Raw genomic sequence first — 23,275 nt, 5'->3', positions numbered from 1 at the left:
CACACACTGGCAAGGCAGAGCTGGGCCAGACCTGGGTGCCAGTAGGAACCGCACTACGTCCTGGCTGTGTAAGCTCCAATGAGGCAGCTGTCTCTGAGCCTCAGTGTCCCCACCAGTAGAGCAGCTACCATGCAGGCTGAAATTAGACATGGCCTAAGAAAGAGCTTGGAAGCTGTAAAGGCTGCAGGCATGTAGTGGATTAAGGGATTTATACGGCCAGAGGACACTGAGGGAAGAGGGATAGGTGGGGAGGGAGGTTGGGGACACCCAAGAGGCCCAGTTTTCCCTTAAGAACCTCCCAGGACTACAGGGCCCAGCTGTCAGGAAGCCTTGATCCCAGCCCAGCGCCAGGCTGGCAGGCTCCAGACAGAGCCCCCTGGCTCCAGCTGGATGCCACAATGAGGGTAGGAAGCCGACCTAGGGCCTGGGTTAGGCTATTTTCATCTCCAGGAGGGCCAGGGAGAGGGCCCCAGCTCCCTTTCTTCCCCACAGGTCCTGTCCCACAGCCTAGAGACTTCCTTTCCAAACCCAGAACCAACCTAAAGACCACAGATGCCTCATAGCACAGCTGGGGAAACCAAGGAACAGAAAGGCAAACAGTGTATCTAGGTCACAGAGGAGCTTAAACCCAGACTTAATTCCAGGAGCCAGTTCCTTCCAGCTTGCCATTCGCTCGCTTGTTTTCACTCACTCCTTCATCCAGCTGATGCTATGGAACACCGACTATTCCCAGGGAGGGGGGACACGGCCTAAGCAAAGACGGCCCCTGCCTCCTGGAGCCGCACTGCTGGTAAGAGGCACAGACAGGAAACAGATAATGTGGCCTCTGTTTAGTGAAAGTTAGGGGGTGATGTGTATTTCTCTAGCAAAAAAAATAATAATAATAACAATAATAATAAGTAAATAAACCAGGGTAGGGAACTAGTGACTATGGATGTGGATGTTTAGCTGAGATGGCATTGAGTGGGTGGCTCAGAGAAGATTTCTCTAAGGAGGTGACCTGTGGGCAGACCTGAATGAAGGGAGAGAATGATTCATGTGGATATGTGGGGCAGGATACTAAAACAGCCAATGCAAAGGGCCTGAGGTAGGAATGTCCCGGGTATGTTCCTGGAACATCAAGGAGGAAGGTGGTTGTACAGCGTAGGTAAGGGGAAGGTGGGAGGAGTACCAGGAATCCAGGTCGTGAGGGCCTCAGAGATCTCTGGATTTTATTTCAGGCTGCCTGGCAAGATAGACCTTCACATTGTTCAGAGACTCTCATAACCCCACATGGTCTGGGCCTTATGCTCTAGGTCCAGCCCCACCCATCTTCTCTCTGTTTTCTAGAATCTATTGTTCCCACCACAGGGACTTTGCACATGCTCTTTTTCCAATCTGGTATCTTTTCCCACTTCTATCTCCTATTTTCCTGGTTAACTTCTACCTATTCTTCACATCTTAGCTCAAATATCTCAGGCTTCCAGACCTTTCTGGCCAGGTCAGCAATCCTTCCTATTTTCCAGCATCTAATCTTAGTGACCACAAAATTATTGAGATGATCAATTAATTTCTGTCTGAAACCTAGACTAAGCTTCCCAAGGGCAGGTGTTTGGGCTCATTTTGTTCACCACCATATCCTCAGCTGGGGCCAGTACTTGGCACATGGTAGGCCCTAGTAAATATGTGCTGCGTTAATTAACAATTGAATATCAGAGGCACTTTATAAAGATCTCATTTCATTTAATTCTGTCTAGTTTATGAAGCTCAGAGCGCTGAGGCGACTTGACCAAGGTCAGACAGCAAGTAAGGAGTAGCACCAGGAGATCCAGGTTTTTCTGATTCCCAAGCTGGGAATTTTCCCCAGTACTTGTACTGGCACACATAGGCTGTTATCAACTGGAAACTGACTGGAAAATCTCCTCTATGCCTGGACGCCTGCCTTTCCTCAATGTGACTAGGAAATGTGACTATTTCTCCATTCCTTGAATCTGACTTGGCCATGTCATGTTGTCTGGGACATTTGTAATCACAGCCTAAGGCTTTGGAGCTTGTCCTCTCTTGCTGAACATGGAACTCTGAGATTACCATGTGAATGAGCCCAAGCTAGCCTCACAAAGGTGAACTGAGGCACCCCAGCTAACAGCCTTTCCACTGCCAGACATGTGAGAGAGGTCGTCCACCACCACCAGCCCCCAACTGACTGCAACTACATGAGTAAGCCTGGATAAGACCAGAACTGCCCAGCTGAGCCCAGATTGCCAATTCATAGAACAATAAATTGTGGTCTTGGGCCTCTGGGCTTGGGTGGTTTGTTAAGTAGCAAAGACTAACTGATACATATACCTTGTGAATATACACTGTGCAGACAACACCTGTACACATATGTATATGCCCAAAAATGTACACAGATGGCCTTCCATTAAAAATCTGTCAGCACCCACACAGACACTCACATGCCCCGAACAGATCACATACACACACACCAACCATCACCCAACCCCACACGCATCTCTATTCGGACCATTCTCCTGGCTGCTCACATGTCAATGTTAATGCCAACCTGGAAATGGAAGGGTTGACATTGCCCCAGCTCTATGTCCCTAGCACTGGTTCAGAACATGGAGAGAGACCTGGCAGACTTTTGCTGAATGAATGGATGAACAAAACAAAGGGCAGAGAATGGGCCATATGATGGCACCAGTGAGCAGATGGTGCTGAGGGTTCCCATGGGTAAATGGTGAGCCCTAGCAGCGGGGGCCACAGCTTCTGTTTGTTTGTTTGTTTTTTGGTATGAGCCCCTAGTGGGAAGTGAACCCGGGACTCTCTGGTCTGCAGGCTGACGCTCCAACCGCTGAGCCAAACTGGCCAGGGCACAGATTCTGTTTTTATACCCCTTAGAGACCCACATGGGCAGGGACATACAGTGGTGCTCACAAATGCTTATCTTACAAATTGTCCTTGTGCTTGAGATTCTACTTTTTAAATTGGTTCCACTGTTTTCATAAAAAGTGGAGATTGTTGAAAATCACTTGAAGGGTCCAGCCGGTGTGGCTCAGTGGTTGAACATCGACCCATGCACCAAGGGGTTTCTGGTTCAATTCCCGGTCAGGCTGTGGACCCGATCCCCAGTGGGGGACATGCAGGAGGTAGCCAGTCAATGTTGTCTCTCATCGATGTTTCTGTCCCTCTCTCCCTCTCATTTCCTCTCTTTCTAAAATCAACAAAGAAAAAAAAACTTTTAAGAAAAAAAATCACTTGAAGGGTTACAGGAGAGAAATTGGAACCAATAAATTCTCTTCTATGTGTAACTATGAGGAAATTGAGGATGCCTGAGAATTAAGGATGGGCTAAGAGGAAACTGAGGCAATGAAAAACAAACCACGTAGTAACTCCAGGAAAAAAACAAAGTTTCACAAGAAAGGAACTGTAACCATAATGTGTGACTTGGCTTGGCAGGAAATAATTCTTACATAGTTATAATATAAATAACACTAAATATTTGTTTAATGAAAAATTGCAACAAATGTAGATTGAAAGGAGAGGAGGGCCAGAACAGTTAAATCTTCCTTGACAATAATAATTATAGAAAGAAACCGTTTTGACCATTCACTGGGTAATGTGCATTATTCTAGGCTCTTTACATGCTGAATCCTCACAACAATCCAGCATCTGTTATATTTGTATTACTCTCATTTTACAAATGAGGAAACTGAGGCACGGGAAGATTAAGTCACTTGCCCAAAGTCATACGGCCAGTCAGGGGAAGGGCTGGGGATTCAACCTAGGCAGTCAGGCTGCCGAAGCCACATATGAAGACATCAGACCAAAAGTAGGTCAATGTTTGCCTAAACTTGACTTAAAAGGAAAGGCATGTTACCTAGAAATGTGGAGAAACGTACCCGAAGAACTTGTTAAAAGAGTTGAACGTGGTTGCAGGGGAGCTGGGCTGGGAGTGAAGACGGGGCAAGAGAATGTTTTTCATTAGTACTAGTTTATTCATATAGATACGTGGATATACCCATGAGGTGGGGACAGGAGTTGAGAGAGAAGGAATGGGGAAAACTTTCCATGTTGAGAGTGTTGCCCTGTATCCTGATTGGGGCTTGGGGTACAGTATGTTTTTGTATGAACTCAGCAAAGGGTACCTTTAAGATCTGTGCATTTCACTGATTTTTCCTCCCTGCCCGAAAGATAAAAGAACTGTAAACAAATTCTATTGAACTATGGCTAATGACATACATGCCAAAGCGCCTTTAAGGGGAAGCATACTACTGTTTGCAGCTTACTTTGAAAAGCTTCAAAAAGATAAGCTGTCTTAATAGATGGATGGGGAGTAGATACCTGATAAGGCAAATCTAGCAAAACATTAAGAACTGAGCATCCAGCAGGTAGACAGATGTATTCACCATGTAATTCTTGCATATTTTCTTTAAGTTTGCAATTTTTCTTAATAAAGTGTTGGAGAAAATATATGAATGTTACCTGAAAAATAATATTGAACCTTTAAAAACCTGAATGGGGTGTTCAGTCTTGGGCCTGGGTTGATCCACACAACTCTAAGCCCTCCCGTGTGCATGTCTATCTGGTGGAGACAGCTGTTACCATGATCTCACCCATGTCCCTACCTTACCCTGGGATCCTGTAGCCCAATTCTTCAGTCCTTCCATGCTCCCCCTGGATGTCAGGCAGGATGAGGTTCTTCTTCCCCCGGTCCCTTGAATGCCTCAGTAGCAGAACCAGAACCATTTCACCAGGGACAGTAACAAGGCCCTCTAGCTACACTGCATCCTCTTGCCAGGAGGATAAACTGAAGTCTGGCAGATGGGGTTGGGTGCCTTTCCCAGGGGCCCATCACACCTTCACAACGGAAGTGAGCAGCCAGGTTGCTGGTCTCCCAAGCCCACGTGTATATAATTAGCTGGTGGGAAATAGATCAGGGGGCAAATCTCATCTCTGCCTAATTAGGGGCTAGGCAGCTGGGGCCAGTCTGGCCTGGAGGAGCTGCTATGGGGGCCAAGCAGCCCCTGGGGCTGGGCAGCAGCTGCAGGCCCTCAGAGGGGCTGAGAGGCAGCGGCTGCTGCTCATTGCCCCTCACGCTCCAACTGGAGGCAGAACAATAGAGGGGCTGTTTCCACAGATCCCCCAGGCAAGCGAGGCTGGCACGGCTGGTGGGCTGGTTGGGGGAAGTGGCAGAAGCCCCAGCTGTGCCCCACAGATTCCCCACATGAGAGAGTAATTGGCTCCAAACTCCGGCAGAGGGGCAGACCTCCAGAACTAGGAAACCTCTGTTGCAGAAGTCAAGGCTCAGACTGGTACTTTCCCCTCTTTTAAGAATCCTCCATGCTCTCTTCCCAACAGACCCTCCCAATGCCCTTCTCAGCTACCCAGGGCCAGCTCCTGAAACCAACTCTGGTCTCAGGCAGAAGTCCCTGCACACACCTACTCCACATTATATGACTGTGTGCTTACTGCTTGCTTGGCTGCCTGTCTCCTCCCCATCCCAAGACTAGGGCAGGACCCATGTCTGTCTTACCCACTACTGGGCACCCAGTAGGTGCTCAATAAAGTGACCAGAAGGAAAAGTCGCCAGGATGGGGAAGAGGTGAGGCATGAGTCAAAAGATCAGGGAGCCAGAGTGCCGCTAGCTGTGGGTGTCCACAGGTCAGAGTGCAGACCTGCTCTGGGGCAGCCCACAAGCTACTACCCATCCTGCTCGAAGACAAGAGATGACCTTTCTCAGGGGACCCTCAAAAACTCATCTTGAGGATTTAGTGGCAGGATGAGTGTAAAGGGTCTGAACCCAGCATTAAGCCTCCTCCAGGAACAAGAGGCCTCCCAGCCTCAATTTCTTCACATGTAAAATGCAGCCAACACACCCACCATCTTGTGTTTCTGGGGGCTGGCAGGTCACAGCAAGGGCAACACTTAGCACAAAATTATAGCCAGGTTGCCCGGAGGGGTTGGTCTTTGACACCTCAAAGAATACCACCCCTGCAGAGCCTGCCCAGATTATCCACCTGCCCTCATCACTCCTTTAGTTAGGGACAGAGAGGCCCAGCTCCTACATTGTCAAACCTGCTGGGTACCTGTGGGCAGGTCATCACCTTCCCTGTGCCTCAGTTCTTCATCTGTATAATGAAGGGGTGACTGCCATTCTCATGGGATCTAACAGTGTCCTCTCCTATAGCCCAATTTCCCCATATTTCCTTGAACTGCTGGGCCTAGCCCAATCCCCCAGGGGCTGGCTATAGACTGTCGGACAGACAGACAGCTGGGCTAACCTGGATGTTTGTCAACAGCCCAACGGAAATCTCCTCTTTATGCTTAAAATAAAACCTACATCAAACCTGTCACTAGGGCCCCCATTAGAGCTTCCTGTTTCTGAGTGCTGCAGCCAAGGCAGCCTGCATGGAAGGAAGCACCACCCAGCCCACCCCCTCTCTCACCCAAGTGCGGGCAGAGGCCACCCAGGCTTTCTTTTATCCTTTGTGTCCCAGCTCTAGCACTGGCTGCCTCACCACCCAAAGCGACATCTCCTAACAGGTAACTAACCTGGAGAGAGACAAAAAGGAGCTGAGACCTCAAAGCCCAGTGCCAGCTGCTTCTTTCCTTCCCCCAACTCAAAGAAGACTGTGCTGTCCAACTCTTCCACTGAAGCCCAGAGAGGAACACTGGCTTGTCCAGGGTCACCCAGAGTTGGAGATAAGTCCACTCATGTTGTGCTGTCCACCCAAGTTCCTCTTCCTCCAAGAACTCCCACCTCTAACCCCCAAGTCTATGGTCTGTGTGACCTCAAGTTTGGGGTTTGCCCTCTCGGAGCATCCTGCACCCTTGGAAACTGGGCAGCGGGTGAGGGAGTCAGAACACTCATGGTCAGGAGGGTCCATGACCATGTCAGCCTTTCCCCTGCAGTTCTCCTTCCTGGTCCAGGGGAAAGGCTCCAGTCCCAGTCCCAGCTCTAACCCCAACTCAGTGCCTGGGCCCTGTTTCTTCTTTTATGAAGGAAGAGCACCAGCCTCCCTGAGGATCCCTCATGCCAGGCCAACCACTGACCTCATGCCCCACTGGATCCTGGGTAAACAATTACTAGGTCTGGAAGGCCCCACCCCAAGACTTCTCCCACCCCTCCCCCTCGTGAACACAGAAGAGTCTGGTGACCCAGCCATTGAAAAGCAAGCATTTGTATTTATTAAGCAAAAGGAGGGAAGCCAGAGCAATGCAGACTCCTTACCAGTCCCTCCTGTAATCTACCCACCTAGGCCAGGCTGCCAAGGCTGCCTCCACTCTAGGGTGAGTTCCCAGTGAACCAGGGCCCACTGAGTAAGGAAGAGGAAGTCAGCAAAGGAAGGAAGAAAGAAACAGAGCCACTGGGCTGACAGACCTGGTAGAGATCCTTGGTCCCTCACTCTCAATAGGGAGGGCTAAATGCCCCAACCCATGAGAGGAACCAAGCAGAGGTACACGCATGTCAAACCCCTACACGTGAGGAATAGGGAGTGCTCCAAGGTCAAGAGGCAACTCTCTCCAGGGTCTGTCCTTGCCCGATTGATGCTGGCCCAGCCCCTGAGCCTTTCCCTCCATACCAAGTTCACGAAAGGCAGCAGTCTCTGGTCGGCCCCAAACCAGGAAAAGGGTGCAGGAGAGGCCAAGGGGCCAACTGCCTCTCTAAGATCTGTCCTGTGCCGATTTCCGAGTGCCGTGGAGGCTTATCCCTCGGCTGCTGGAGTCTCCCGCGCTTGCCGCAGCCCGTACAACCACTTGATCACGCGGGCATTGCGCTCCACCACGGACACGCCGTAGGGGACACGCTCCCGGGCCCGCTCCTCAACAGTGGCAGAGCTGCGGCGGGAGCAGCCCCCCTCGGAGCTGCCTGGCCCAGCACTGGGCCCGGCCAGAGACACTATGTCTGAACTGGCCCGCGCCAGGTGGGCCACACCCAACCCCCGTGCCTCCTCCGGGTCCAGGCCACAGAAGTTAAAAAATCGCTCCAGGTCAGCTGCTGCCCGTGAGAAGCGCTCACTCAGGTCCGACTTGGAGCGTTGCAAACCCGGGGGCCGGGCTGGACTGGAGGCGGCAGTGTCTGGTGATGGGCAGGGCTGGGCAGGTGAGGCAGGCAGGGGACGGACATCCACTCGGCGGACCGCAGTCGTACTGGGCTGCGGGCGTGGGGGGGTAGCCGGGGGGTCCTGGTGGGCTCCCTCTGCTCGTCCAGGGGTACGGCTAGTCTCGGCAGAGGACACAGGGCTATCACACAAGTCGATAAGGCTGCTAAGGATGTCCAGGTCCAGTTGGGGCCGGCGGCAGGGGCCGGGCAGGGCTCGGCGGCTAGAAGTAAGCACAGTGCGACGTGTCCCGGGGCTGAAGAGCGGCTGCTTAGACAGCAGGGGTTGCACAGGTTCCTGGCGGGTGTTGGCCACATGCAGGCTCTTGACATACTTGGCCTTGTCAGCCTCCAGGCGCTCCACAGCACTAGGTTTCCGGGCTCCACCATCTGCCGGCCGCCGCAGCAGGTAGCCCGGGACCTTAGTCCGCAGGCGAAAAGGTAGGGCGGAGGTGTCCCGAGCTCCAGGAGACAGCATGTCCACAGGCATGACTGTTACATACCCCCAAGGCCTTCTGTATGAGGAGATCGAGACCGGAGAAACGAGAAGACAGCGATCCAGGCAGAAAGTTGGCAGCTGGACGCTGCAACGGCTGCAGAGGAGGAAAGAAAGAGAGGGCTGAGCTCGCTCAGACAAAGGCTCAGCAAAGACTGGAAGAGGCTGAAGACGCCTTCCCCATTAAAAGTGAAGGCCACACCCCTGATTCACAAAAAACCAATGAGGAGGCAGAAAGCACCCGCAGCAGGGTTTGAGGCTCCGCCCACACACCCGCCCTCCTCGAAGAACTGGGCCCAGCTGAGGCGGAGAGAAAAAAGGTACCAAAGAAAAAACATGAGCAGCCTGCGCAGAAAAGACCGGGCAAGGCACAAGGAAGCCAAGTGGGCTCCGAGCTGTGTGTTGGGCACTAGCCGGCTTAACCTCAGCGGGTCCTTTTAACAGCTTCATTTTGCAGATGGGGAAACTGAAGTCCAGGAAGGCAACGAACTTGATTAAGCTTATTCAGCAAGTTGGTGGCTCTACTCCTAGCCTCCAAGCAAGGAGGTGCTGCCACAGGAGTCTTGGGTTTATGTGATCGAGAGAAGGGGCTCCAACCCAATCTGGACTGCCCACAGGGAGCCTGGTACCACCTCTACCCCTCACCTACCCAAACAGGAAGCTGCTGTGCCATCCACCTGCCTAGACATGCCAGGCCCCAGGCACAGCAGCAGAGCTTGTGGGGGAGGAGTGTAGAAAATCGCCACCTCCACCACAGTGGAGTACAGGCACCATCAGCTTCCAGTATGGGACTCCAATGCCTGGCCCACAGTGATCCATGAACACCTGTCACAAGGAACGACTGTCAGCCCTAAGCTATGCTGCTCCAGAGTGGCTGGAAATGCCGAAGATCACGCGGCCCTGCTTGGGGGCATCCAACAGACACCCTGATCTGCCAGCAGACCCATAGGCAGGAGTGCCCACACCTGGGTGCACAAGTATCTACATAAACACCTAGGCATCAGAGCCTGGTGTCCAGGCATCAGGCCATCTCAATCCCTTTTTCCAAGGAAGGGCTGAGGCCACAAAGTGCACCCGCAGCCTCCCTGGAGATGGGCCAGAAGAAAACCTGTAGACCAAGTCCTGAACTTTCTCATCTGTTAATTGGGGGAGGAGGACTTTGTCAAAGTGATAACTAAGAGGTCTTGTAGTTCAGGTCATCTAGAGCTGTGTTGTCTAATTCAATATCCACTATCTACAACCTTAGCTTTAAATTTAAATTAAATAAAATTTACAATTTTGTTCAAGAATCACACTAGCCACATTGCAAGTGCTCAATAGCCATAGGTGGCTAGTGGTCACTACAATAGGCAGCACAACTAGTGGTCACTACAACTGACAGCATTTCCATCCTTAGCAGAATGTATCAGACAGCCCCAACTAGACATCCAGAATTCCAGGAGGGAACGTCTAGATTGGGGTGGGGAGACAGGTATCTCTACTGTGTGCTAAATGTTTGACACTGTCCTCTCCTGTAAGCAGCCAACAAGCCAGTGAGATGGGTCACTGTCACCTCATTTTACAAATGAAAAAACTGAGACTCAGAGAAGTGACAAACCTAGGCCCCAGAACAGATAAATAAGACCCAAGTCACATGAAGCTGAATTCACTTATCTATTATGTTTATGGTAGTTTAACCCTTTGTTGTTCCCATTCCTCTAACAGCAGTTCTCAACCTGAGTCGTGACCCCTTTGGGGTCGAATGACCCTTTCACAGGGGTTGCCACATATTTCCGATGGTCTTAGGAACCGAGACACCGCTCCTCTATCCGTCTGCGGTCCGCCCACATGCAGATACACCCACATACAACATGAGAAACTGTATTAAAGGGTCTTGGCATTAGGAAGGTTGAGAACCACTGCTCTAAAATATCAGCTCCATGAGGGCAGGAGTTGGGGTGGAGGGGCGGTATCTGTTTTGTTCACTGTATCTAAGTTTGAAGATACTGCTTTCGACACATAATAGGTATTCAATACAGTTGTGCGGTTTTTTTTCCAATGCAGTTTTATTGACTTGAAATGCCTATGGGGGCCAAATGTAAACGAGCAGACCAGGGATAAACTAAAAAGGTGCACACCCAATCTGCTGCAGGCAATGGGTCCAAGGTGGTTAAGTGTAGAATGTTCTAGGAAGCTGGAAATTCAGAAGTGCAGGAAAACTCTAGATTCTTAAATGTTAGCATATTCAATAATTTTTAAAACATTGCATGTACAGGGCAAATACAACATGTTTGCAAAGGTACCTGCCACCACCACCACCCTTCCATCTGTCCCTCAGCCCCGGTTTGAGACCTTGGCTGCAATAGCAAGTTGAGAATAGAACCTTAGGGACTGTTAGCCCAGAGCCAGGACTGCCCCTCACCGCTCCGCCCCCCCCCCCCCCCCGCCCTAAAAGGGATGGAGTAGGTGGGAAAGGAAGGCTACCCCACTCAGGGCTGAATCCCAGGAGACCTCAGGAAGGAAGGGTCTGATAGGAAAGGCAGTCTTACTGAGCCCAGTAGCTAGACTCTGCCCCACCCCCGGGCTCGCCGCCTCCCAAACCAGTCCAACCCGTCGTCGGCAGCGGTAGTGGTTCCCGGGCACTAGCCCACCATCGGGGAAACAGGGACCAAGGAGGTCAGATGGGCAGAGCCAGGGCAGATGTGAAGAGCCGGACAGGTCTTTGGGGCCTTAGGCCCATCTACTTGCCTGGGGCTTGTCCACCCACCCGCTGCGCCCTTTGTGCAAGCAACCGCGCCTCTTACAGACTCCGTTTGCTTATTTGTGAAAGCGGTTAAAAATAGACCTCCAGGTCACCTTGAGGATGAAGAAATAAAACAGACCGAGGACATTCGTCGGCATCTGGCAAAAAGGCGGTTCTCCATGAACCGGACTCCTTGTTTTTCGTAGGACTTTGACCCAACTCCGCAGACCGCCCTCCCGCCCTCGCAGGGGTCTCTAAACCCGCTCCGGGAGGGTCTGTTCGAGCCAGGGCCGCAGACGAGGGAGGCACAGGACAGAGGCTAATCCGCGTGCTGATCTAAAGAAAGCCCCATTTCACAGGTGGATAAACCTAAGAGCCGCGGCTCCTGCGAGTTGAACCCAGGGTCCCAGACCCCAGGTGGGACTCGCCCTCTGAGTCTCCTCTCATCACCCAACGCCTCACCCACGGGTTTCAAACACCACACACAATGGCCCCCAAAGCGCCATCCCCGGCCCTTCTCATTGGCATCTCCGGGGCATGAATTCCCACCTCGCCCCTCCCCACTGGCTTCCCAGAAGGCAGCCTCGGGAGGAGAGAGGGAGTAGGGCAGCTCGGATGACGGTCTGGCTTCTACCCTTCCCTACTCCGGGGCAATCTGGGAACTCCCGGCGGCGGAGCCCGGCGGCGCGCTGTGTGACTCTAGCCCCTCATCACCCTTCTCTGAGCCCGGGTTGGCCTGGTTCTTAAATGAAGGGCCTCACGGCACGATTTCTGCGGTCTCCATCCAAGCCGGAAGGTGAGCCCCTGCCCCGTACCCGCCTTCCAGAGAAGTAAGGGGCGCTCGGGCCGCCCCCCTGCCTCGACCGGGCGCCCCTGGCCCGCACGTACCTGCCTGCGCCCGCGCCGCTACCCCGCGCTCCCCCGGCCCGTCCCACCTGGGGCTCAAGTAACGAGCGATTGCGCAACTTCCGGCGACCGGCCGTCAGCAGGTGAACCTGTCGACCCAGGTATTATCCGAAAAGAGTGAACGACATTCAGGCAACCAGAGCCCAGACGCGCTGGCAGTAGGCTCGGCGCCAAGACCGGGTCCAGGCGCCCAGGACCCACCCCAGGAAGCTCTTCCGCGAGCAGGGCTCTCTCATTCCACAGCTGCACTGGCCCATCCCGCAGCTAGCCCGCCACGGAGAGAGACAAACTGAGTTCTCCTCCCACAGCCAAAATGACCGCCAGTTTATGTCCACTGTGCCAGGCATGAGAAAGTGCTTTTTCTGGTATCAACCCATTTTAATCTTCCCAACAGCTCCTATGAGGTGAGCTCTATTATTATCCCCACTTGACTAATGTAATACTGAGGCTGGGACAGGCTGAACCAGCTGCCCAAAGTCACCCTGAGGAGTCCAACCTGGGCACTTTCCCTCCAGACCAATCCTTAACGCCACCCCTTTCTAGCTGTGTTGAGCAGGGTGCTCAACCTCTCTGGTCCTCTGCTCTGTCAAGTGAGGAGCATCCCCCCCCTTCCAGGCCAGGTCAGTGTGAGTTCTTAGAGCCTGAGAGTGCCTATAGAAGCTTTGAGAAGCTGTAAACATTAGTAACAGCAATAATAATAATAATAATAATAATAATAATTACTACAATTTTTGAGTGCCAGGCACTGTACTTATTTATTTTGTATATGTTTTTATTGATTTTTTTTAGAGAGAGAGGAAGGAGAGAGAGGTAGAAACATCAACATGAGAGAGAAACATCCATCAGCTGCCTCCCCCACACTCCCTACCCGGGGATCAAGCCCACAACCTGAGCATGTGCCCTGACTGGGAATCGAACCAGGACCTCTCAGTCCATGGGATGATGCTTAATCCACTTGAGCCACACCTGCCAAGCAGTACTGTACTTATTTAAATTTCTGGACAATCTTCCCCCCTCCCTGTTCCCCCTCCCCTCCAGAACTATTTAATTTCCATTTTCCAAGGAAACAGTAGTAGCCCTGCTGGAAGGAAGGAAGGAACCTCTGGGAAGGAGGAGACTGTCTCCTCTGCCAGCCCAAGCCTGGTTGTCACTTCAGGTGGCACATTTGATTGGTCAGTTTCCACTGGGATCCTGAGGCCCAGAGAAGGAAATGCTCCCAGCCTCAGACCCTGGGGAGGCTGAAGAGGGCCCAGTTCTATGTCTGTGCCTGGAGATGGCTATGACAGAATTGGGGTGGAGGGCATGAGGATACAGGAAGTGACTCAGGAAACTGCTCTACCCTGGGAGTGAGTCAACCCTTAGGCCCCCTCCAGGCCCTGGGGCCTGATTTTAGAGGGCTGAGGAAGGCAACAAGACCATCATTCCCCACAGAGGCCTGCTGGCTCCCTGCCTGGCTCTCCACTGAGGCAACAACAGGGTGGAAGAGGGTCCAATTAGGCACTAACAGTAGTAAAAGCAAAGCAACAATAATAATTTTCATAATAAAATAGGAAAGAATTTTTCTGAGTGCTTTCTTTGAACCTGACACTCTTCTAAGCCCTTTACATATGTTGGCTTATTTAATCCTCACACTCACCCTGTGGGATAGGTACTACTATTATGCCTGTTTTACAGTTGAGAAAACTGAGGCACAGAGAGGTGTGGCCTGAAGTCACAAAGCAGGTAAATGGCAGAGCCAGGGTTTGAAACTAAGTCTCTGAGGGAGAAGGAGGAACAGATCTCCAGTGTTGGGCTTTGGCCACTCATAAAGGGACTCCTGGGGAATCTACAGCCTCCCTCTCTGGACCCCAGAGGGAGAAGCTGCCTTAGGAAGCATTCCCTGGCTATGGTTCTGGGTCTCCGTTTCCTCAGCTATAAAATAGGGGCAACAATAGCAATGTTTTCCCAACAGAAATTAGATCTCATCACTGCTCTTAAAACCCACTGTGGTGCCCTGGCCAGTCTGGCTCAGCGGTTAGAGTGTCGGCCCGCAAACCAGAGAGTCCCAGGTTCGGTTTCCACTAAGGGCACAATTTATCCCCAGCCCGGGTTGGGGTTGTGTGAGTGGCACCAGTCGATGTGTCTTTCTCACATTGATGTTTCTCTCTCTCTCTCCCTCCTGCTCTATCTGAAGATAAATGCAAAAATGTCCTAGGTTGAGGATTTTCAAAAAGGCCCCACTGTGGCTCCCTATCACTTTTGAATAAAATCCAAACTCTCCACTAGGCTCTCAGGCCCTCTCAGATCCAGTCCCTGCCCTCCTTTCTCACCTCGGCACCTTTTTCTGCTCCAGCCACATAGCCCCCCCAACTGTTTCCCAACACAACAAGCTCTTTCCTGCCTCAGGGCCTTTGAACCATCTGTTCTCTGCCTGGAACCTCGTCTCTCATCTCCTTCAGGTCTCACTTCAAATGTCACCCCCTCAGAGAGAACTCCCTGGCCACTCTGAGGTCCCCACCAACTGTCTCACCTGGTCCATTCCCTTCCAAGCATTCATTATGCTGTCATTTTAGATATTCACTTATTTCCTATCCCCCCCCACTGACCTGGGAACTCCATCACACTCTTCTGTGCTGTCTTCCTCCAGGGACCAAACAGAAGAGGGGAAACCATTGACCAAGTGGCAGGACTGGAACCAGGCTACCTCAAAGGCTCCTTCCAGGCCTCCCCCACCTGCCCCACTCCTCTCCTCCAGCCTCAAGTCACCCCCATTCAAGGTGGGCTCTGGCCACTTCTAACTGAGTCCTGTTCTGTCTCCAAACCTCTGCACACACTGGGCCCGCTGCCTGCAGTGCCCTTTTCCACTCCATCTCCCTGGCCAGCTCTGCAGCATGGACTCTGAACAAGCCAGCTGGGTTTAAATCCTAGCTCCACCAGTGATCAGCTACTCCATTTCTCCATGCTTCTGTTTCCTCAACTGTAAAACAGGACTCCTAACAGTGAGTCCCTCCCAGCATGAGGCCTGTGCATGACAAGCACCACCAAAGTGTGAGCTGTGATAGCTATTCAACCAACCAGATGCTCCAGTGCCCAGCTCCTGGTTGAGGACTTCATCAGCCTAGAATGTTAACCTACTTCTGTCAGAGGTTATAAGAGTGCAGAGTCACTTAAATAGACATTTCTCCAAAGAAGGTGAATAAACAGACAATAAGCACATGAAATGATGCTCAACATCACTAATCATTAGGAAAACGTAAATCAAAATCACAATGAGATACCATGTAACATTCATTATGATGGCCATTATAAAAAATAAAAAATAATTTAAAGAAACAAACAACAACAGCAAAAAGTAAGTAAGTAAGTAAGTAAATAACAAGAATTGGTGAGGATGTAGAGAAACTAGAACCCTTGTGCACTATTGGTATGTAAATGGTACAGCCACTGTGGAAAGAGTATGCAGTGAGGCAAACATTTTTAAATAGAATTACGATAGGATCCAGCAATTCTACTTCTTGATATATACCTATAAGAATTAAAATCAGGGAATTGAACAGATATTTGTACACCCGTGTTCATACCAACATTAGTCACAATAGCCAAAAGGTAGAAACTGCTAGCCAGTTTGGCTCAGCAGTTAGAGTGTCAGCCCTCAGACCAAAATGTTCTCAGATTCGATTCCTAGTCAAGGGCACATACCTGGGTTACAGGTTCGGTCCCCCCAGCAGGGGTCATGCAAGAGGCAACTAATTGATGTGTCTCACATTGATGGTTCTCTCTCTCCCTCCCTCCCTTCCACTCTATCTAAAAATCAATGGAAAAATATCCTCAGATGAGGATTAACCAACAACAAAAAAAAAAGGTGAAAACAACACAAGTGACTATTAAGAAGTCAACAAAATGTTATATACACATATAGTGGAACATTATTTAGCCTTATGAAGGAAGTTCTGACACATACTATAATATAGGTAAACCTATATGCTAAGTGAAATAAGCAGATACAAAAAGACAAATATTGTGTGATTCCAATTATATGAGTACCTAGAGTAGTCAAATTCAGAGGCAGACACTAGAATGGCGGTTGCCAGGGGCTAGAAGGAAGGAGAATGGAGGATCAGTGTTTAATGAGTATAGAATTCCATTTGGGAAGATGAAAAAGTTCTAAAGAGGGATGTTGGTGATGCTTCCACAACCATGTGAAGGTGCTCAATGCCAGTGAACTATACACTTGATAATGGTTAAAATGGCCAATTTTATATTAATACATTTTACAAAAAGAAAAAGAGAGTACATAGTCTGGAGCCAGACTTCATGGATTTGAATTCCAGCTCTAGGTGACTTTGTGCAAGTTATTAAACCTCTCTAGTGCTCAGATTCACTTTGTAAGGTGGAAATAGTAACAGTGGTAACTCCCCTGCATCATAATATTGAGGGAATTAAGTTAGTTCCTACTTATAAAGTACTTAGCACACAATGAGTGCTCAAGAGGTGTTAATGATTTTCATTCTTTGCTGAGGAGGCAGGAGGTATAATTTCCGATGTTTATCATTTCCATGACATTCTCCACCCCCACCCCCACCCCTTCCTTCCACCTGTTTCTCTCCTTCTCTTCAGCAGAAGCCTGGCCCAGACTTGGGTAGAGACAGGGAGGACCTCACCTGCCCCAGAAGAGGATCAGGAAGGCTCCAAGCATCAGGGAGGGGGCTGGTCAGTAGGGTAGCCCCAGCTCAATTTCAGCCCAGCTGTCAGGGTCAGAGACACCCATCTAGCTGGCATCCCCCAGGGCCATGCCAGGCCCCATGCTATTTCTGGAGTCTTCCTAGACACTCTTGCCCTGACTTCCCTGGCATCAGCCTTGCCCCGGGCAGCCTTGCACAAACCTCAGGAAGGCAGAGGTGAGCAGGCTGTGGGAAGGATTTGGGGGCAGTCACTTGAGGCAGCAATCTTCTGTTTGGCCCACCGAAGGCCCACCTCCACCAACTCAATTCTCTGGGCCTCCATTTGCATCTGAGGTTGCAAAATAGGGACAAAGGGGCTTGTGGAGACAATGTGAGAGATACTACATGCAAAGCCTTAGGGAGGGGCCTGGCACACAGAATGGGAAATGTGAAGGTTGGGGCAGACCTATAGCCAAGCCCACTTCCTGGCCTGAATTGCCCTCTGTTCAGGCCTGAGCTCACCAATATGGCTTCTTATCTTGGACCAGAGATATGAAGAACCTTGCCCAAAGTCACACAGCAAGTCAATGACAGATCACAGACCGGGCAGTGGTCTTTTGATTAAATATATAATCTAATAGATATATAGATATAGATATACAATTTTTCAACCAGGTGATATATGCACTTGGCTCAATTCAAGACCTATAAAGGGAATGAAGTAAAAATAAACTCCTTCCCATTCCTGTTCCTAGACACCCAACTCCCCTCCCTACAGACACCACTGTAACCAAACAGCTGTGTCCTTCCTGGGAGATTTTAGGCAGATACAAGCAACAATGGACATATATTCTTCCTTTTTTTTTTTACACATATAGTAACACACTGTGTGCACTGTTTTCACCTTGCTCTTTTTCTCAATAATATGTTGTTCTTAATAATATGTTATTAATATATGTTATTAATACACTTAATAATATATGTTACTGACTAATATACATTGTGCCACCTCAGTACATAAAGAGCCCATCAGCCCCTACTGATGCCACTTAGTCTGTGTCCAGTCTCTTCCTATAACACACCACACTGCAGCCTAACTGCACCTACATCACTTTGCCCAGAAGTGAAACAGCTGGATTGAGGGATGTACTTGTAATTGTGACAAAGATGGGGGGACTGTGCTGAATAGAGGCTTTATGAGTAATCTTCAGCCAACAGACTACACCACAAATGGTCAATAAATATTAGTTACTTTGATTACAGAGATTTTTTGTCATCCCTCAATTTTGCATTGACAGCATCCTAAACCCCCTCCTTGCATCACATTCCAGTTGAGAAAGATAATGAACTCACTAAAAAGTAAAATATATAGAACATCAAATGGAGTAACTGCTACAAAAGAGACAAGGAGAGGGCAGGGCATATAAAGTTAATAAATATTTGTTGAAAGAATGAATGAAAGACTTGTTTTCTTCTGAGTTCCAAGAGCTCCTCTCCCCAGAGCCAGGAAGAGAGTTTGGAGGAGAGAGGATAACTCCCCTTGAAGAAATTCAAGACTCTCAGATGCTATGATTCTGAGTGTCTATGATTCTAAGACTGAAGCCAGACAGACGGAGCGCCAACTCCAGCAGTGTCAAGTCTGACTGTGTGACTTTGGTCAATGGGGCTTATCTTCATAGAACCTCAACTTCCCCACTTGCAAAAGGAAACCAACAATAGCAATTTGGAGGTGGGGATGGGGGTCCCCAGGAGGCAGGCCATAGTCTAGGTCAGAAGCTCACCAGGAAGAGGTCCCGCCCACTCCCAACACCAAAGTCTCCAGCTGGCTCCAGTTGGGTCTGGTGACCAGCAGCTTCCTTTGAGGGGATGCCTCTATCCTTTCCCCCAGTCTGGGACAGATTTCCAAGAGTCCGACAGTGACTCCAGGGTCAGAGCACCTGTTGCCCAGCCCTCATCAGCCCAGAAGTGTCAGTCCCGCCGGATACGGAGCAGCCCTCTGAGAGAAACAGCTCTGTAATTCAGAACCCCGTGGACAGAAGGACCAAGTCCAACTGCTAGAATGCTGGAGAAGATAGATGGAAGGGGCAGGAGGGAGGTGATCCAGCCAGGGCCCATGGGCCTTGTTCCTGCTCCTAAAAGGTTGAAAAAGTGACCATCAATTGCCCATCTCAGGGCAAATTTAGATCTCCCTAGGCTAGAGGTGGCAAGGTAGAGCAAAAGTACCTGGATTGGATTTTCTGCCAGACCTCGCCTGGGTTAAGACACGTGCCTCTCTGAGCCTCACTCAGCATTCTCATCTGTGAAATGGGGTGCTACCGCCTCCCCACAGGTATGACGCGGGGAGGACACACACCGCAAGCTCTCGGTGAACAGAGCCCCCCCGACCCGAGCTCGCGCCACAGACCACCCGCGCCCTCACCTGGAGCCCACCCTAGGCGAGTCCCGGCTCTTCCAGTTAAGGTCGTGGAGAGGCTGACAGCTCGGACCCGGGCCAGGAATGGCCACGCCCAACGCCGCTCAGGGGATCCAGCCCCGCGTAAGGACCCGCAGAGGGACCTCTTCGGAGCTGTTCTCCGCACCCGAGTTGAGCAGGGGGTACCTGACTGTCCCAAGGCCCCCACCGGAACGAAGGTCCTGGTGCGCAGAGGAAGGGGAAGTGAGCGTGCCCCCCCCACTCCACCCCCGTCACGAAAATGGTTTGCCCCGGACATCCTGATTGGTTCCTCTTTTCCGTTCGAACGCCGCGCCGCCCCGGTTGCCAGGCGACTGTTTAACTTTGGTTCCGCAGGCGAGCGCCGGGCTCAGCAGCCCTGCCTCGCTCCTTGGCGCTAGCCTCCGGTTCTTCCCGCGGCTGCCTTAGCCCCCGTGCCTCGTTGCTCAACCTGGACTTTTCTCCTGGTCCCCAGCTGGATGAGGCACCATTTAGGGTCCCGAGGCTGGTTCCTGGTTCCGACTTTGCAGCTAACTCGCTGTATGAGCCCAGGCAAGCCCCTTTCCCTCCCTGTACTCCAACAGCACAATGAACGGGTTAGTTTTAAAATGTGCTTACCCAGCAGTCTCGAAATTAATAAGGAAATGACAAAAGATATAAGCAAAGATTAATATAGCCCAGAGTTGTTTATAATCGCAAAATAATGGAAATAACCTCAACGATCAGCGAAAGGGGGTTGGTTATATAAATCCATTTTGGGGAATAACTAAGTTTATTGAGCTTTTTACAAGCCAGGTGACATAACTTGTCAGTGCTCATGGCATAACCCTTTGAAATGGGTACCTTTAATTATCCCCATTTATTGATAAGGAACATTATGCAGTCTTTAAAAATGATATAGTTAAAAGATATTTAAAGTATAAAGAAAATGCTAAGAAAGTGTTAGGTTTTTAAAAAGTATGTTTCAAAGCACTGTGTACAACATAAATATGTATTAAATACATAATTATAGTATCACATGTATAGGTGTATAATCATTTATAATAACAGCAGTTAATTTTTTCTTTGTGCTTTTGTGGGTTTTCCAAAATTCCAACATTTAAACATGTCAAAAAAAAAAAAAGACAGGATAGAATAAGTTAACTCAAAAGGCTCTTGGAGGTGAGGAAATTTCATAGCTGTGAGTCACTGTTTGAATCTAGGGCATTGCTCAATTTAGAAGCCGCCTGTTTTCTATTCAAATTGGTGTCTTTCAAAATCTTGGATTGGATTGCCAATAACTGAGCATTTACTGTGTACATGCCTTGGGTCGACAAAGGAGGGGACTACTAATATACCAATAGCTAACAATGATTGGGTGTTCTGGCCTGGGCACCTACCAAATCAGAATAGACACTATTAGAAACAGGGCATCTGGCTATATCCGTGAGGACCAGGTAAATATCAAACCTGGCACTAACTGTGCCTTCTGCCAGATTGTGCTTGAGACCTTACATACATTTTCTCATTTGACTTTATTACTATCTGAGAAGATCGATCCTATTTTGCCTATTTTATACATGAGAAAACAAAGGTTTGTCTGGTTCCAGCAGGTGTCCTCTCAACTATTTTATTATATCCTGATGTAAATGTGCAACACCTGTTTGGCAGTGAGCAGTGAGGAAAGGCGAGGAATGTCCTATGATCCTAAAAGACACAGAAAACTGAGCAGGGGCAGATCCAGACTTTGTACTTCCTGAGGCTTATACCATTTAAGGAATCTTATTTAAGAAAAGAATGACAGCCCTGGCCAGTTTGGCTTAGCAGTTAAGCGTCGGCCCCGGAGACCAAAGGGTCTCGGGTTCAATTCCCAGTCAAGGGCATAAACCTGGGTTGCAGGCTTGATCCCCAGCCCTGGTCAGGGTCGTACAGGAGGCAACCAATCGATGTACCTCTCTCACATTGATGTTTCTCTCTCTCTCTCTCCCTCCCTTCCTCCCTTCCATTCTATCCAAAAATCAATGAAAAAATATTCTGGGTGAGGATTGACGACAACAACAACAAAAACACTACAAAATTACAAATATAAAATAAGGTAATAAAGTAATTACTAGGTTAGAAAGATAAAAGAAACCATGACAAATGACAAGTTCCACAAACATTACAAAATCCAGAAAAATAGCATTATTTTTATGAATTACCTCCATATTACTTTCCACAAACATATAAGACCACTCACATGTATCAAGATATAACCTATGACTTTGCACGTCCATGTCACAGTGCCAGCTGAGTCAGTGCAGTGTGCCAGGTAGGGGTATTCCTGGAAGCCATTCCTACACCAGGTCAGTTGGTAATAATTTATTCACAGAAGTGACTGGAAACAACATAAATAAAACCACGAAACCCAAGCAAAATGTCACGTTCCTCTTAGCCAGATCCCCAAAATGTTAGCACTCACTCCCACACCATCTGACACCAGGGGAAGTGAGAGTGGAAGGAGATGGCGGCTTTAACAGAGTGAGGTTAGAGTACTTTGCTTTGGCAGATTTTACAAAAGCATATGACCATGTGAGCACATTGCTAGAGTGCTTCCCAGACCTCAGCTTCCCCATTTTAAGGTCGGGAATGACGACAATGGTGTGGTGGTCAGATTCTTCTCTAAGGTCCACACCTGTAATCAGGGATTGGGAGATACTTGAAATGCCTTGGTAAAGGACATGCTGGCTCTGGCATCTTCAAAGCTTGCCTCTGCCCTGCATGCCCTGGAGCTTAAAACAAATAAAATAACATAAAAATGCTGAGCCTCTGCCCTGACCGAGTGGCTCAGTTGGTTGGAGTGTTGTCTGGTGTACCATGAGGTCACAGATTCAATTCAATTCCCACTGGGCCAAGGCACATACCTAGGTTGTAAGTCTCTCTCTCTCTCTCTCTCTCTCTCTCTCTCTCTCTCTCTCTCTCTCTCTTCTTCCTCTCCCTCTCCTTCTCCTTCTCCTTCTCCCTCTCCCTCTCCCTCTCCCTTCCTCTCTCTCTAAAATCAATAAAGAAAAAATATATTTTTTAAAAAATGAGGAGCCTCATTCCCAGAGTAAGAAAGTGAGGCAAACAGAGGATAGAGGGAACCTCCCCTAGACTCCAAACTAGGTCTCACAAAGAGAGACCATCTGGGCACCATTTGGGTTCTAAGATTCTGTGCATCTTCACCTGCCAACAATGTATTGGAGGTGCCCCCTATCTTCAAGGATTTGTTAAGTACCTGGTGCCAATGCAGAGAGATTGAAAGCATCCCAGTTCTCCCCCTCCCTAACCATGTAGGGGTGGGGAGGGAGAGCCCGTAAAAACAAGGTGGACAAGCTGTCATTACTGTGCCCAGATCACAGGGAGCTGGAGGATCATTACGACCTTATCCTGACCCAGCACGTGAGCAACAATAGTATCTGCCCTGAGGCTGTTTCCAGGCCTCCTCCAGCATCCTGACCTTGTCTGTATTTTCCTCACTCAACTCGAAACCAAGATGAAATCAGCCTCAGGTATCAGCTCCCTATCTTCTATGCACCCTATGGCTGTATTTTTTTGTTTGTTTCATGTAATTTAAAGGGAGTTCTCACTATACATATTTGCTTGTAGCTGAACTTGTTTGGAAGGACCAACCAGAAACTAGTCCCAGTGGTGGCTACTGGGCTGACTGAGGAGTAGAGAAAGAAGAAAAGCTTTTAAGAAAATATTTGTTTATACCTTTTGGGTTCTACACCTTATAAATGTATCTTCTATTAAAAAAATAAAGTAACACTATTAAGGATATTCTATGAGAGAACAAAATAAGGCAGTGAATTAAAAGACAACTCAGTCCAAATATGTCCCTCCAAACATGGCAGGTGAGAAGGTCAGTTGGGATGTCCTTTTAGGATGACAACATAGTCATATTTCTCAAAAAATTTTGAGAAATTTTGTGCTGTATCAATAGGCCTATACTCTGATCTAGCAACTGTTCTTTTAGAAATTGACCCTCGCCATATGA

General features: G+C 49.4%; 1 protein-coding gene across 1 annotated transcript; it reads right to left on the bottom strand.

The window, feature by feature from the left end:
* Positions 1–7,124: 7,124 nt before the first annotated feature.
* Positions 7,125–19,479, bottom strand: FAM110A (family with sequence similarity 110 member A). Its single transcript, XM_036245989.1, has 2 exons — positions 19,267–19,479; positions 7,125–8,676 (listed from the first exon to the last, which is right to left on the bottom strand). Exon 2 carries the CDS (start codon positions 8,571–8,573, stop codon positions 7,689–7,691), a length of 885 nt encoding a protein of 294 aa, XP_036101882.1. The 5' UTR covers positions 8,574–8,676; positions 19,267–19,479; the 3' UTR covers positions 7,125–7,688.
* Positions 19,480–23,275: the final 3,796 nt, after the last annotated feature.

This window comes from Molossus molossus, unplaced genomic scaffold, assembly GCF_014108415.1.
Source record: "Molossus molossus isolate mMolMol1 unplaced genomic scaffold, mMolMol1.p scaffold_m16_p_6, whole genome shotgun sequence".
In the NCBI taxonomy this organism is placed as follows: domain Eukaryota; kingdom Metazoa; phylum Chordata; class Mammalia; order Chiroptera; family Molossidae; genus Molossus; species Molossus molossus.
Note: the sequence above shows the minus strand (reverse complement) of the source record. Positions and strands in the feature narration are given on the sequence as shown.

Excerpts from the sequence above, each read along its gene's own strand:
- FAM110A (XM_036245989.1), bottom strand. The coding sequence starts at position 8,573 with ATGCCTGTGGACATGCTGTCTCCTGGAGCTCGGGACACCTCCGCCCTA.